This window comes from Accipiter gentilis, chromosome 17 (genome assembly GCF_929443795.1).
Source record: "Accipiter gentilis chromosome 17, bAccGen1.1, whole genome shotgun sequence".
Classification (NCBI taxonomy): Eukaryota; Metazoa; Chordata; class Aves; order Accipitriformes; family Accipitridae; genus Astur; species Astur gentilis.
In genome coordinates, this window is record NC_064896.1 from 8,321,218 (window position 1) to 8,337,207 (window position 15,990).

General features: G+C 41.6%; 1 protein-coding gene across 7 annotated transcripts in view; it reads right to left on the reverse strand.

The window, feature by feature from the left end:
• The window catches only part of EYA3 (EYA transcriptional coactivator and phosphatase 3), a 60,215-nt gene that overhangs the window by 38,926 nt on the left and 5,299 nt on the right, over nucleotides 1-15,990 (reverse strand). For 5 of the 7 annotated variants that reach the window (XM_049819794.1, XM_049819795.1, XM_049819792.1 and 2 more), the window contains exon 2: nucleotides 1,129-1,223. The exons of 1 other annotated variant lie outside the window; for it this stretch is intronic. In XM_049819794.1, the coding sequence (XP_049675751.1) occupies nucleotides 1,129-1,161 (33 nt within the window). In that variant the 5' untranslated portion in view covers nucleotides 1,162-1,223. Of the gene's footprint in view, nucleotides 1-1,128; nucleotides 1,224-2,042; nucleotides 2,161-15,990 lie in introns of all 7 variants that reach the window. One more of the 7 variants, XM_049819790.1, reaches the window with a different exon arrangement.

Here is a 15,990-nt window from a genome sequence, read left to right on the forward strand (position 1 = left end):
AAAGACAGTTTTCATTGTATAAGGATGTAATTACAAATATTTCCCTTTTTAACACACACATTTAACTCATTTTTACATCCTACAAATATTTGGAGTTCATAGTACATGTTTTTGCTGATAAGTTTCACTTTTTGTGCCTATTATGTACATATAATTTGAAGGTTTTGTCAAGCAATATTTTGAACAACTGTAAATTTACATTTCCATTTCATTCAACTTTGTTCCTAAGTCATAAAATTGCATAAATGTCATTACAATGTATTTTCTAACTAGTTAAATGAAGAACATAAAATTCTTCCATTAAAAAAGCACCAAAATCTTTTCAATAGGAACATTACCAAATTGCCCTCAGCATATTACTCTATTTTTGTATGCATTTGAAAAGGTCTCCAAAATTAAAATAAGCCTCACTCTCAAGGTAACTTGACAATTTCTTGTTGAGTTTGCATCAGGTTTAATTTGGGAATTTAATATAATCTTTTTTGCTTAATTCCTATGCTATTATGTTTCAGACATACAAATTTAACTTTATATCATACTGTATTAATAATCGCTCTACCCAAAACTTCTGTGATGTGATATTATCAGTTACTGATGATACAGACAGTATTGCAAATATCTAAGATTTCTGGACAGCAATTTTTAACTTAAGTCACATTTCCCTACTTGAACACACTGTTAAATAAGAATTTTAAAAAATGCTTTCCACCTGTGGAGATGATGAATCACGGGACCTTTTCAAGATCTTAAGCACAAGAAGAATTAAAGACTATATACACTGTAATAACCAGCATGCCGATTCTGTTATTAAAACAGTCGATTTTAATTTCTCCAGAACAGGCTTGAAATGGTCTGGTTTTCCGAGTAATTATTAGGCACAATTTTGCTTAGAAACATTATAGAGTTTAAGCATACATAACTCTTTATTTTATTACTGTTGCCTGTATGACTATAGTAAATGAAATGTACAACACATTTTACTAACAGCAAAATGATTTTTCATCTCTAGATAAATATACTAAGTACAAGCCTTATTTTCCATTATTAATTAAAATAACTTTCTACTGAATTTGTGAGATCACCAATTTGTGTTATATGTTCATTTTTAGCCTTTTTAAATGTACTTACTGGTTGTTCGGGTAAGTCTTGTGGCTCTTCCATGGGTATTACTATTCTAATGCTTAAATGATTCAAATCGTGTGTTCCTCAGCAGTCTTCAAAGCCTGTCAAAAAAAGGTGTTCATAGCTTTATGTACTTTTGGGGGGGCTTATCATTTAGGCTATCAGAGGACATTAATTGTTATATGTTCCACCCACAAGCTTTCTAAACTCGTGTTGCCATCTCCCAAGTAAAAGACAAAATTCATATATGGGAAGATTTCATAAACAAGGGATTTAGCTTTAAGCTTCAAGATACAAACAGACTTTTTAAATGCACGTGGCACATTTCTACATCTTTTACTTGTACCATACTGAATACAGAAGCTAATGTATCAATCAGACATGTGCACCATGATTTTAAAGACACTTTAAATGATCAAGTCTGGTCTACTAGGTCAGTAAACAGCGTGATTCAATCTAACCTGTTTTAATTTAGAACATTTATATAACAAACAAAAAAAAAATCAGGACAAGACTGTACACCTAAATGTATTTACATGCAGTACTGTTTATTGCCAAATTCACAAAGCAAGTTTATTACTTCAATTGCATTTTTCAGAAAGAGAATTTTGATGAAAATTTATAAAATAATTTTTATTTTGGAAGCTAAGTAACCCAGTAGCATTTAGCATAGAGATCTTACATACTATACCAAAGAGCTGCTATCCCCCAGGGTTTTAAAACCATGAAAAGTAAATTTTGCATGTTACTTTCACAACCTGATTAATTTTTGCAATTTGCTGGGCAAAAGATAATGCACGTGTCCTCCACGGCTTCCTCCTTTGCCTGACCAATGTTCACTAACAGTCTGACCTATACATTCAATTGCTCTTCTTTCACCCTCTCATTTCAGAGCCAGTTTATTAAAAACAAGCCCTAACCTCTTTAGACAAGCTCCATCTCAACTGCACCAAAAGCAAGTAGGTGCCTCCTCTCCCATTCCAGCAGAGCTGTCTCTTCCATATGCACATGTGTGCATTATTGCACACAGAGCAGAACCTAAGTGGATTACAGAAATTAGAAAAAAGGCTGAAAAACACATAGTGGTTTGGAAGAAATCAAATACAGCGACTTTCTGTACTGAGGTACAACCTACTCCTGTCTCCACAGCCATGAAAGTTTTGCTGTAAATCTCAGTGGAAATGCAAAAGGCCATTTACCCGGCTCTCCCTTCTCTATGTCTTTCTGGTTTCCCCTCCTGTCTGGAGCATTCAGGCACCTTCACATCATGGAATTGTCCCCATGCAAAGTGACTAAACAAGTTAACAGAAAGAACTTTCCAGTGTCCTGAAAACAATTGCTATTTCCCCCTCCTGGCCCCTACCAGACCTACTTAAACTCTGAGCACGTGCAGCCAGCCTGTGGTGGAGCACCACGTGCTGAGCACGGAGATGCTTTGCAGCCTGGAATAATTTTGTGTTAGCCATGAAAACACAAAGGATTTCTTCTCCCTTATTTGAGGGCAGGTAAAGGTTTTACATGCCAGGGTGTATCATATATGCCAGGGTAAAATTTCATTGAGGGTTTGAGTATTTTCCAAGGCTGGCTCCCCTAATCAAAGCTACTTACCTTTATTGCCTTAACTGTAAATCAACTGAATTTACAATAAGTCTCTTCAATAACTCAGGTTCTTTTGAAATTACCCTATTCACACCACACACAGGAAAGTATACAATATAAAGTACTACTGTCACCATTCCAGTTTTTCCTCCATCAGTTTTAATCAGTTTTACTTTAAATATAAAAGCTTATTTCCTTTTTACTTTTTGTAGGAATAACAGAGAAAAATCAAGACTTAAGAGAAACTGTGGCATTCTAAGATTATGAATAGGAGCGTAGGATACAATGGCCAACAGCAAGAATATTTTAATTGATACCAACGGGTGCTGTCCTGTCCCTTGTCTTTCAGTTTTGTTATTTGACACCGTTTCATTGTGTAATTTCTTAGAAAAATCCCAAACTAAACTCTTCAGTATGGAAAAAGATTTTACATCACACTTTGATTCATACAGCAGTAACTTCCCATTCCATGATTTGTTTAAAAGCTGTGAGCAGTTCTTTGTTTTTGAGGAGGATCTAAATAATTAGAAAGACAAAAATATTCCCAGAGTCATGTCAGAGTATGTTAGTTACTCTTGTGAAGAAGACGCTCTTCCCAAATGAGTAGGGCATCTTGTGGCACCTGGAAGCAAATGAATGAACCAAAGCAGATGAGCAGTAACCGCTTGCCTAGATGGCTAGTGAAAACTTGACGTCTGGTGGTTTCACGCTTTCTTCTAGAGAATACTTTGTACCTCCAGAACCTCCAGAAAAAGCAGCTTGAGCAGAAGACATCTGGCAAAGACCTGGTGCTCGTTGCTGTTGTTACACAGAAGTGGGCAGAACAAGAAGCAGCATGCATTTCTGGGTGAAAGGGATGTCCCTAATCAGCACACCTGACTAGCTAGGAGCGATGGGGTCTTTCTCCAGCAAAGGCCTCCTGCACCACAAACAGTTTAAACTACTGCTGAAGGAAGAGCTCCTGCCCCTCCTTACCTCCAGCAACCCACTCCTGCTCACCTAACACCCCTTCTTTTGTGGCCACCAAAGTGCTTGTGTGGCTGAACAGCAGTCCAGATCTGGGATCTGACCTTCTAAGGAAAAAGAAAGAAAGAAAAAAGAAAAAAAAAAGAGGCACCCAAGGACAATTTTTCTTCTAAGCTGCTTTAAGTGGCAACAGCACTGGTCTCACACAGCCCTGTGCTGGGGGGGGCCAGCAGGATGGGGAACACACCGAGCACGCAAGCGGGGCAGCAGGATGCCCCTTTTCAGCGACAGCCATAGTAAATTAAACTATATTTTTACCATCTTATTTATGTTTCACTTTGGCAAAACAGAGTACCTAAGTCACAGTGATGTAAATACAGCTCCGCAGCCTTTCAACCTGTATCACCTACCCCATCACCAAGTTCTCCGGCAGAGCCGCCACACGACTTCTCGTGGCCGGGCATGGAAAAGCACTTGGACCACGAGCAAGGTCAGAGCCTCTCCCTGCCATTACCGCTGCGAGCGCGGAGCCTGGGAGGGGAGCCACCTGCCTCTCTCCTCCCGCAGAAGAGGCTGAGCGAAGCTGCTGACAGCTTCAGTGCCGAAGCCCAGGGAGGAGGATCTGGGGAGCAGCTGCTCCGGCCGCCTTTGTTTCCCTAACAGCGCCCTCCAAAATGGCTAATCCCCCCGGCCGCCCACAGCCAGCTCCAGCCCTCCGGCCGGCACGTGCCCCAGGGCAGTGCACCTGCCCTCCAGCCAGCCTCGAGCACCCGGGGTGCTGCAAGCCGCCTCCTCGCCCAGGAGGAGAGGTGCGCACAGATGCACTGCCCAGGGCTTGGGTTTCCAAAAAACAAAACCAGTGCTTTGCACCTGCTCAGCTTGAGCCACCTCGGTGTATTATCTCACTTAGCAAGCACTCACCATGAACAAAATTGATTTCTAAAAAGTGAAGATAAACAACACTGAATTTTTTTTTTTGTGGTCCCTCAAACCTCAAAATTAGGTTTTTAACTTGCATAAAACTCAAGGCGACTGTGCTTCAGATAAGCTTATCACACAGTTTCCATTATAGAACATTTTAAAACCATAAGGGCCTGCAACAAAAGAGGTATCAAAGCAGATCTTCATATATTCAGTTCCATAGCGAGCCCAAATTGCTGCAGTTGCACCCATGACAGAGGGTGCCAACGCAATTGCAAGGCAGAACAGCGACTACCATCAGTCCTGCTCCCCGTCCCATGCAAAGCCACAGCTTCCCAAAGGGGACTGATGTTTGCTAATCCCAGAAGAGCAGAAATCAGTGTTTAACAGCTTTGGGGGCAGCTGGGGTTTGGTCATTTTTTCCATCTATATCTATTTCTATTTTTGTGTGTGTGTGAGGGAGGTCGGAAAAGTAGATTCTGGCAGTGAGAATACTGCGGGCCACTGGGCTTGTGAATGAGAAAACCAGCACAAAATGTAACCAGCTGTGGAACAAGCCATCAAATGAGTTGCAGCAATGAAAAAAACGTTGAGAAAAATGAGTCAAGTGTTATGCTTCTGAAAACCAGCAAAATACCATACTTTTTTCCCTTTATGGGGTGATTTTCATTATTTACCTGATGAAAATAATTTTGTAATATGTGAATTAAACAATATTTTTTATTTAATCTAGACTTGGTTTGAATAGCCATCCTGGTTTAATTCCAACTTGCACAGAACACCAACAATGTAAAATACCAAGGAGAGGTGTTTTGCCTGTCATTTTACTTTGCTTGCTCAATTTATGGAGACACATTATCTAAACTTCAAAACAGAAGGCATCAAAGCAGAGGAATGGACTGCAGAATTGCACCGATCAGTAGCCTGACTTCTGTTCTGCACAAGATTGCTATGCCAGTAATTCCCTATTAAAAGCCCTGGCAAGCTATGTACAGTTTCTTGCACTAAATCCTGTTTCAAAAATCCTAAAACACAAAGTCTAGCTTGGTCAGACTCGCTCAAACTAAATACTATGGATATAATTTCTGAAAGCTACCTGCTATTAGCATCAGGCTAGACTGCTATTCACTTTCATTCTGTTCTTTTCAAGCCCATCTGCCTTGGCTTTGAATATAAAATTTTGGCTGAGGAACAGTTCTTCTCTCAAGTTGCAAATAATTAAAGTCAAGGACACTGTGATAAAACCAACAAGCAGTAATTATACTGATTAGAAAAAAAGCTGTTTGAATATGGTTTTATATTACTTTAAAATAGCCACTAATTCCCTAAGAACAAAGCTTTAGTTAGGGTAATAAAATTATATCTATTAAACAGAAAGTTAAAATAAAATCATAGAATCATATAGGTTGGAAAAGATCTTTAAGATCATCGAGTCCAACCACAAACCTAGCACTGCCAAGCCCACCACTAAACCATGTCCCTGAGCACCACATCTATACATCTTTGAAATATCTCCAGGGATGGTGACTCAATCACTTCCCTGGGCAGCCTGCTCCAATACCTGACAACCCTTTCAGTAAAGAAAATTTTCCTAATATCCAGTCTAAACCTCCCCTGGTGCAACTTGAGTCCATTTCCTCTAATCCTATCACTTGTTACTTGGGAAAAGAGACTGACACCCACCTCGCTACAGCCTCCTTTCAGGTAGTTGTAGAGTGATAAAATCTCCCCTCAGCCTCCTTTTCTCCAGGCTAAACAACCCCAGTTCCCTCAGCTGCTCCTCATAAGACTTGTGCTCTAGACCCTTCACCAGCTTCGTTTCCCTTCTCTGGACACACTCCAACACCTCAATGTCTTTCCTGCAGTGAGTGGCCCAAAACTGTACACAGTACTCAAGGTGTGGCCTCACCAGTGCCGAGTACAGGAGGAAAATCACCTCCCTGTTCCTGGTGGCCACACTAGTTCTGATAGAGGCCAGGATGCCATTGGCCGCCTTGGCCACCCGGGGCACTCTGCTGGCTCGTATTCAGACAGCTGTCAACCAGCACCCCCAGGTCTTTTTCCACCAGGCAGCTTTCCAGCCACTCTTCCCCAAGCCTGTAGTGTTGCATGGGGTTGTTGTGACACAAGTGCAGGACCTGGCACTGAGCCTTGTTGAACCTCATATAATTGGCCTCGGCCCATCAATCCAGCCTGTCCAGATCCCTCTGTAGAGCCTGCCTACCCTCAAGCAGATCAACCCTGCCTCCCAACTTGGTGTCATCTGCAAACTTACTGAGGGTGCACTCGATCCCCTCATCCAGATCATTGATAAAGATATTAAACAGAACTGGTCCCAATACTGAGCCCTGGGGAACACCACTTGTGACCCACCGCCAACTGGATTTAACTCCATTCACCACCACTCTCTGGGCTCATCTGTCCAGCCAGTTTTTTACCCAGTGAAGAGTACGCCCGTCCAAGCCATGAGCAGCCACTTTCTCCAGGAGAACGTGGTGGGAAACGGTGTCAAAGGCTTTACTAAAGCTGTTGTCTAGGTAGACAACATCCACAGCCTTCCCCTCATCCACTAAGCAGATCGCCTTGTCATAGAAGGACATCAGGTTGGTCAAGCAGGACCTGCCTTTCACAAACCCATGCTGACTGGGTCTGATCACCGGGTTGTCCTGTACGTGCCATGCGATGGCACTCAGGATGATCTGCTCCATAACCTTCCCCGGCACCGAGGTCAGACTGACAGGCCTGCAGCTCCCCAGATCCTCCTTCCAGCCCTTCTTGCAGATGGGTGTCACATTTGCTAACCTCCAGTCAACCGGAACCTCCCTGGTTAGTCAGGACTGCTGATAAAATGATGGAGAGTGCATTGGTGAGCTCTTCTTCCAGCTCCCTCAGTACCCTTGGGTGGATCCCATCCGGCTCCAGAGACCTCTGTGTGTGCCTAAGTGGTGTAGCAGGTCATTAACCAATTCCCCTTGGATTATGGGGGCTTCATTCTGCTTCTCATCCCTGTTTTCCAGCTCAGGGGGCTGGGTACCCTGAGAACAACTGGTCTTACTATTAAAGACTGAGGCAAAGAAGGTATTAAGTACCTCAGCCTTTTCCTCATCCTTTGTCACTACGTTTCCCCCTGCATCCAACAAAGGTTGAAGATTCTCCTTAGCCCTGCTTTTGTTGCTAATGTATTTATAGAAACATTTTTTATTGTCTTTCATGGCAGTATCCGTAATGTTTTGCATGCATAATAATGTAATCCATACAGTTATTTCCACTCCTTATTTACTCAAGGGCCAGCATCTTACCAGGAATAGCAATGTATATATGAATTAAGCAGCAGAAGAGTCTAAGCTTCCCATATTTTCCAGTGGCGCATTTCACGGTAATCTGTGTCATGCTGCTACACTACATGCACATGGGATCAGAGAGCGCAGCCAAAGCAATCTAAGCCATCACCCAACCACAGCAGAGTTTTTCCTCGCAATATGCTTTTACTCCATGCCACTTACCACGTGACAAACCACTTCTTTTGGAGAAGAGCAGAACTTGGCACAGCGGGATGTGGTGGGTTGTGTCCCCCCCTTTTTTTAAAAATTTAATTAAAAACATCCAAAGACATAAATACAAAAAGTGAAGAGAGAAGAAACACATACTGACATTACTATGCACTGCACAGCTACCAAGTGCTTTTTATTCTGAAGGTTTAGGACTGCAGTTTTAATCTTCAGGCAAAATAAGCTATCAGCCATCTCCCATGCTGGCAGCGACCTGTGCTCCTCCACATCAGGGTATAAGCAGGTGTATGGATATAACTTCCTTGTTCCACAGGAAATTTCTTTACAATTTTATCCTTCCCCATATCTCAGCATTCCATATCAGCCGAGCTGCTGAAATATTTCCAATTTGGTATTCAACATAGCCAAACTAGTGTTCTGACTACACCGAGCAAGCAAACCCAGCCCACTGCCCACTCCTACAGGATCTCTCATGAGGATTTGGCAAAAACAGGCATTCTCTAAAGTTTTGAAGCACCTCCCATTTTGTTTTTAAACAGCTTGATTAAAGATCACAGGAAATGACAGCATCAGCCTGGTTCCTAGTTTAGTCTGTGTATTAAACAGCCCCTTAAGGAGCTGTCAGGAATTGAACAATTTTGTGTGCTAAGCTTCATTTTTCCTTCCTTCAGGCAAAAACAAGCTAATGGAAATTCTTCATGAAGTTGAACCATCACAATGATGCAAACAAAATGAGTGAGTAAATAGATGCTTGGGTGTGTAAAATGTTCTATCTGGTGAGTTTGACTACAAACTCAAAAAAATTTAAAGAAAAGGGAATCACAGTATTTAATACGCTAATGCAACTCCAGTGACATGCAAAGAAAGGCAGGGGCAAGCAGAAGAGGAGTGGCCCATCTTCTAGCTTTCGTCCTCCACTAATGAATGAAATACTTAATACAAATCATTTGCTTTCACAAGTAGACCTGCAAGTAACATAATGCATGACCTTCCCATGGTGTTCACAAGTTAATTTATAAATATCATATTAAGGCTGCATATTCAGTATCTGACAGTCATCCCATGACTGCCAAGCAGATGAGAATAGGTGCATTACTCCAGTGTTTGAAAATACAGATAAGGTAAGAGGGAAAAGGAACTTGGGTTTCTAACTTCAAATTGTGGTACCCCCAAATCCTACCCTCTAACACTATCAACATCAACTCCTCACACAGCATTCTTGCTCTCCAAAACAATTCTTAAAAATTCCCTCTAACATCCATCTTCAATGCACCATATCTCAAGGTTTGTTTTGTTAAATCCACCCCCTTTGCAAGTACAGCTCTCTACTAGTTTCCTTTTTCAGCAGCAGAGAGCAGCCGTTTAAAAAAAAAGAAAACAGAATAGAGTTAATGAATGAAAGCTGTGCTATACAGCAGCCTGCTGATTTAGTATCTTTAACAAATCCAGCTGATCTCACGGCAAAGATTTATACTCTATTCTTCGCTTCTTCTCACTCTCCATGCACACACCCAGATACGCACACACCACACACACAGATATTTGCAAAATACTGTGAAGAACAGGAAAGAATAAACCTTTGCCGCGAGATCTGCTGGATTGTTTACTGCTCTCTCTCTGTGCTCTCTCCTCCCTTCTTTATTAACCAGGGAAGACTCAGAATAAAACACTGTAAAAGGTACGGGGAAGGCAGGCTGTATGCCCTATTTTTGAAGGTACGAGTGGCCATGACAAGCCTGTAAACACAGTCCTGTAGGATTGAAAAATCATGGTTTGACTAAAAGTTCATACTCTTAAATGGAAAAAAAAAATTGTGCAGCATTTATAAAGTGAAAAATTTACTGAAATTACATGTGGCAATACAAATCGAGTTTTACCCTAAACAATGCCTATTTCATTAATAGGAATTTTCACGGTATTTTTAAATCCTTGAAGGGCTACCGACGTTAAAGTTGTCTGCAGTTCACTTCCCTTGAACAATGACACACACATAGCTTGCTTTCCCAGCTCTTACGCAATTTTGTTAAATTTGATTTTGAAACACAGCAGGGAAATTTTTAATGGGGAAAAGAACTGTTTTCACAAAAGGAAAATTTGGAAATAACAACTTCATCCTTGAGAAATCCACTGAGCCCAGAAACAAGTCGGCAATTTCTTCTAACATGCATAGCTCACAGGGCACAAGAAAATGAAACTGCAATTAACCTTTTACTTACAAAACAAAGCACAGTAATTCTTGTAAACATAAGAAAAGTTGAAAAGTCAATTACCTCCTCTGTTCATTAAGATTCAACTTGCACTGAGACTCAACAGATTTTTTGCAAAGACCACAAATGATAAGATACCTGGTATCTTGTGGCTTGCATACATTTTTGTGTTTTAGATAACTGACAAATAGGTGGCAAATCTCTAGAGCTGCAGCTCTGGAGGAAAAAAAATGCTGTTTGTCTTAAAAGCTTTTTAAAACAAACTTTCAAACAGCAGAGCACACTGACTTTAATTTCTAGAAGGCACTTCAGACACATTCAAATAGCTTACAAAATTTCTGGAAAAAAAAATAAATTTTTAATCCCTTATCAGTCAGACAGCAAATCTGCATCATCATAACCACAAAAAAAGGAATTATTTACATCATGCAGCTCTAAACTTTATTTTCAATAAAATATTTCACTAATACATATTAAAAATTCATATAGCTACCACCAGAGGCTACCAGAAAATTAATCTATAGTTCTATTAGAGAAACTGTTTCAGTACTCAACTTTTACCATGATTTTATTAAAAAGGTTGTGACCATGGTAAATTTACTTATTTCTTTTGTTATTTTGCATTAGAGGCAGCCATGGTATTTATCACCCTGCAATCAGTTCTGAGAACATCTGTAGCTATTTGTGTCTTAGCAACAACAGTTGCTAGAGTAACCTACTAAAAAAAATTAAAGAAAGAATAAAGTACTGGATATTTGAGATTTTTTACCGGGGAGAAAAACAGTTTAAATGATGGTGTTCAACGCTCAGCTGCTCAGTAAAAGCCACTGCTTTTAATGAAGCAGATTTATTACACCATTTGCTTTCCACAGCATCAGTCCTGCTGGCAGAGGCAGGTGGGAGCACAGAAACACCCTACTGGGTCAGACAAATGGTCCGTCTAGCCCAGCCCAGCGCACCAACAGCAGCGACAGCAGATGCCACTAGCAGGGATAGTGTAAGCCTGGCCACTCACTCTCCACCACCCCCTCCACGCCCCTCCAGCAGTCACAAGCGTGGGACCACAGGGGACATCTCTGCCTCATCCTCCAGCATCCACCAACAGGCCTATTTCCCACAAATTTGTCTGGTTCCTCTCTGAACCGGCTGCTGTCAGCAGCTCCCACGGCCACCCAGCACAGCTCACAACCTGCCGCATGAAGAACTTCTCAGCTGTCTTACAGCAACTAGCTTCCAAGTGCCTTCAGTCCTAGTACAGCAGGATTGGGCGAGCAGCTCCACTTTCAGCATGTCTCCTGCCTTCAGGATTTTGTACACCTTGCTTACATTCTCTCTCCAAATCAGAGTCCCAGCCTTCAGCTACTCTTTGTAAGCCATCTGCTTCATCCCCTATGATCACTGTTCTGCCCCCTCTCTGCTCCCTCTTGAGATGCAGCAACCAGAGCTGCATGTAGTATACGAGATGTGGCTGCAATCGCAGCTTTACTACAAAGTGGTAAAATGATGTCTCTGTTGTTTTTGATGCCTTTCCTAATGACAGCCAACATCGTTGGCTTTTTGTTTGGCTGCCGTTTACACTGAGTAATCATTTCAATGAACCATCACTGTCCTCAGGTTCTCCTCCTGGAGTCCTCACTGCCTGTTCCGAGTTCAGCCTCATCTAATATGGTTTAGATTGCTTTTCCCTAGATGAATTACCCTTAATTTAGGGAAAGCAATCTAAACCATGTTTATGGTAATTACCTTAAGTTTCTGTAAATTCATCTACACTGAAGCTCCTCTGCCACCTTTTTGACTGCTCAGTTTGGTGATATCCTCCTGCCTTTGGTGTGGCTTTTTATAACTCAAAAGTTCAGTAACATCAGTAAACTTGGAGATTTCACTGGCCATTGATTTCTCTGGATCACTGGTGAAAATGCTGGACAAAACCAGTCTAAGCACCACCATTAAGGGTACCTCAGTGCTCTCTTCTCCAGCCTTTAAAGTGACCACTAAGCCCTGTCCTCTGCTACCTGGGCTTGCTAGCAGAGTTAGAGGGCTTTGAACGAGGTTTGTCAGGGAAGACCCACCAGGTAGAGAACAGCACACATAAGACAGGGTGACAAAAATGCTCAGACAAACCAGCTCTGCTACAGGATGATGGACAGACCTCTTGTACAGTCAGGATAAGAAGGATAGCCAAAAACATAGAATAGTGTGGTGGATGTCCACTACAGATCCTCTGTCAAGAAGTGAATGAAGTCATCTTTAAACAGCTGAAGAAACCTAGTAATCACAGACCACCATTTGCAAGAGGGACTTCAACCACCCCAATATCTGCTGTGAGAGCAACACAGTGGGGCAAACAAAAGTCAGGTTTCTCAATGCATCAAAGAATTTTTTTATGTGGTAATGTAACATCGTAAGAGTTCAAGATCCCAGGAGAAGTGAAGATGACAAGTAACAAAATAAACAGCCAGATTACATTTGTTCAGGTGACTAATCTGACAGGTACGGTACTACGGGAGGGCCTGAAGGAGCAATGCAGCCCTGGAGAGATGGCTGATCCTCAAGGACAGCTTCCCCCAAGCGCAAGAGACAAGCACAAGAAGTCCATCCCAGCATGCAGGAAAATGCGCAGATGCAGAAGGAGGACAGTTTGGCTGGACAGTGAACTTCTGACTAAATTCAAAAAGGAAGCACATGTGAAGTAAAGCAAAGACCAGATACATGTGAGGACTTCACCAGAATTGATGAAGCATGCAGAGATCAGAAGCTTTGATGGCTCAAATCTAGCAGGGGATGCAAAGGGCAACAAGAAGGGCTTCTTGGGCTCCTATGAGCACACTGGCAGCAAAAGACCAAGAAAACCATGGGCTGGATGCTGAGCAGGGCAGGCAATCAACTGATGAAGGACACAGGAAAGGCTGAGGTATTCAATGTCTTCCTTGCTTCAGGCTTTACCATCAAGGTCTGCTCTCAGGCCTCTCAAGTACTTGTGCCTCATGGCAGAGCTTGGAGGAAGAAAGTGCCACCTGTCAGGGCCCCCAGCAAATATTCCCTCTCCTAGGGTTTTGGTTACCTGGGCTTAGGGCCAAGACAGTACAGCTGGTGACCTTGGTGACAGCTTTTGCAGAAAGCTCTACTGAGGCTTCAGCGAAGGTCTCCAATCCCTGCCTTGGGAGCTGCTTTTACGCTACGGCTCTCGCCTTTGGCACCCACCTGAGCTACAGACTTGACTTCCCAGCGTGACTGCTCTCACCTGTTCTCACCCACCATGCTTTCCATTTTTTAAATGCTTGCCTTTTCCCCATGATGGCTTTTTAGCTTTCCCATTGAGTCACGGAGGGATTTTTAGGGGGAGACCAACTTGTTCACTTTCAAATGGTATATCTTGGCTTCTGACACAGTTTTTTAAACAGATTCCAAGGTCCCTGTAGGCTGCTCACTTTTTGGGCAGACCTTTTTATGGTTTGGGGGATTTTAAAACTACTTGATTCATTTTTAGGTATTTCCATTTCTTGAAATTGAATATCCATGTGCTGGATTTTTTTTTTTGTCTGCTGTCCCCTTCTACTCAGTTATATCTAATTGTACTGTGGTTGCTGTAAGGCATCCCACTTCTAGCTTAAGGTAGGTCCTATGCACCACGACACTCCAAAAAGCAGCAGCTTTTGTCAGTTTAAACTTGGTTGCTGCAGGAAGCAGTCATTTATGGACAATGTTCTCTCTACCTTGCCTTCTGAGGAGGCACAGAACTGGTCTCTGTCCAGGTAGCTGAAATCTCCCATTATAACTCCCCCAAATCTGCAGCTTCTCTGATCTCACTTAATAGCTCCTGATCACTATCACTGCCCTGATCCAGGGGTTGCCAGTACAATCCTAGTAGCACATTGTAGGTCTGGGATTTCTACCCATACAGACCCAATAGTGCTTCTCTTTTCCTGTATTTGTAATGCTGCTACCCTTTATAAAACCCCTTCATGCACAGTGCCCATCTCCCACTATATACCCTACCCCACCATTTCTGTACAGCTGGTACCCTGGCATTACTGCATCCCAGTGAAAGCCTCCTTCCACCATATTTCAGAGATGCTTGTTACAGCACAGATAGCATAACTGTGGGGTTAGCTCTCTATAAACACCATCAAAAGAACATCCCTAATCACACAAAATAATTGATATGATCACAATATCTACAACTAGTTAATACTATTGTATCACAAGTCACCCAAAACAAGAACGAACACATTCCATTTGGAATTCAACAATCCCAAAACTTACAATTGGCATTACAGTACTATCAGCACGTATCAAACAAATGCAGATTTAGATGGTAAAAGATTCGCTTCTTGCTACAGCTCACTGGCAAAATCCTTTTCCCTCTCTGCTCTTGGCAGGCCAGTCAAGTTTCAAATAAGAATTAATATCTCGCAAATGGAAGCACCATCACCTCTGCTAGGTACAATTTTGGCAAAGAAATGCCTGATGACTTTTTTTTCCAAATCTACCCTTAAGGTCCCATTTCTCCCAATTATCTTTTTCTTTCATGTTAGTTCAGGTCCTCTTCCATATTAATCATAATTAATACATGCTACCAGTGACCAACTCGCATGCACCCTAAGAATCTCTGAGCTGATCCTGAGTATGTCATGCATTATTTTTTATAAAAGAGAAGGGGCTGTTATTTTATTTACTACGAGTGCTTCCAGCTTACCTATATTGCAGACTAGGACAATCAGTAAAAAAGCTACATTCAAATGCACAAAAATAGTACAAAGTTTCCACACAATCCTCACAAGATACTGCAGCCAGGACAACAAAACTTCCACAGTAAAAAACAGATTCATATTTCCTTTCTCTTCCTTGTTGTCCTTCCATCTATTCCCATTTCCTTTTTTCTCTTTCATGCCATTATTTATTTGAATTATCTAACTGCCAATTTAGTCATTACATAACTTTTTATATTTAGCCCATACAAAATATTTTCAGTTCAAGAGTACTCAAGTATATTAACTTCTAAAAGCAATGACTCATTTCAATCAACAACTCTTCTCCAGAAAACAAAAATATATTTTCAGAGAAAAAAATTGTGGTGACATAAGCTTTTAGTCTTTGGACCTGCCCCACTTGAAACTTTTTCTTCGCTATAGAAAAAGATAGCTTTTGCTCGCTGCATTCTTCCAAGTCTTCTACATGTAGAAAAGCAGAGTATTCAGTAACCCAACATGGATTACTACTTGCTATTGCAATTAGCGAGCCTCTGGGTTCATTAACAAGCAGCAACACCACAGGGTCGCTAAATGCATGTTCAACTTCTGCTACATACACAGAAAAATCATTTGAAGGCCCTGAAGGAGTAGGAGGACACATACCAAAGATATGGACAAAGGAAACACAGCAGGAAAAGTCTGACATTTCAGTAAGATAAGAAGCCTTGTTTGAGATTGTTCTTGATCCACAGGGGTCTCAGTCAAACTATTTTACCAGATTCAGCCAAATGGCAACGACACAAAGAGCAAAAAAACAGTCAACAGGAGTTGATGGAGGGCCATCAAGGGCTTAGGTTTTTGTTTGTTTGTTTGTTTAAACTTACTGTGTTTCCTGAGTTACAGCTTTTAAGGAGGAAAAAAAAAAAAAAAGAGGAGGTGAGAAAGAAAAGCATGGGACTTCAGGGTTCACACAAC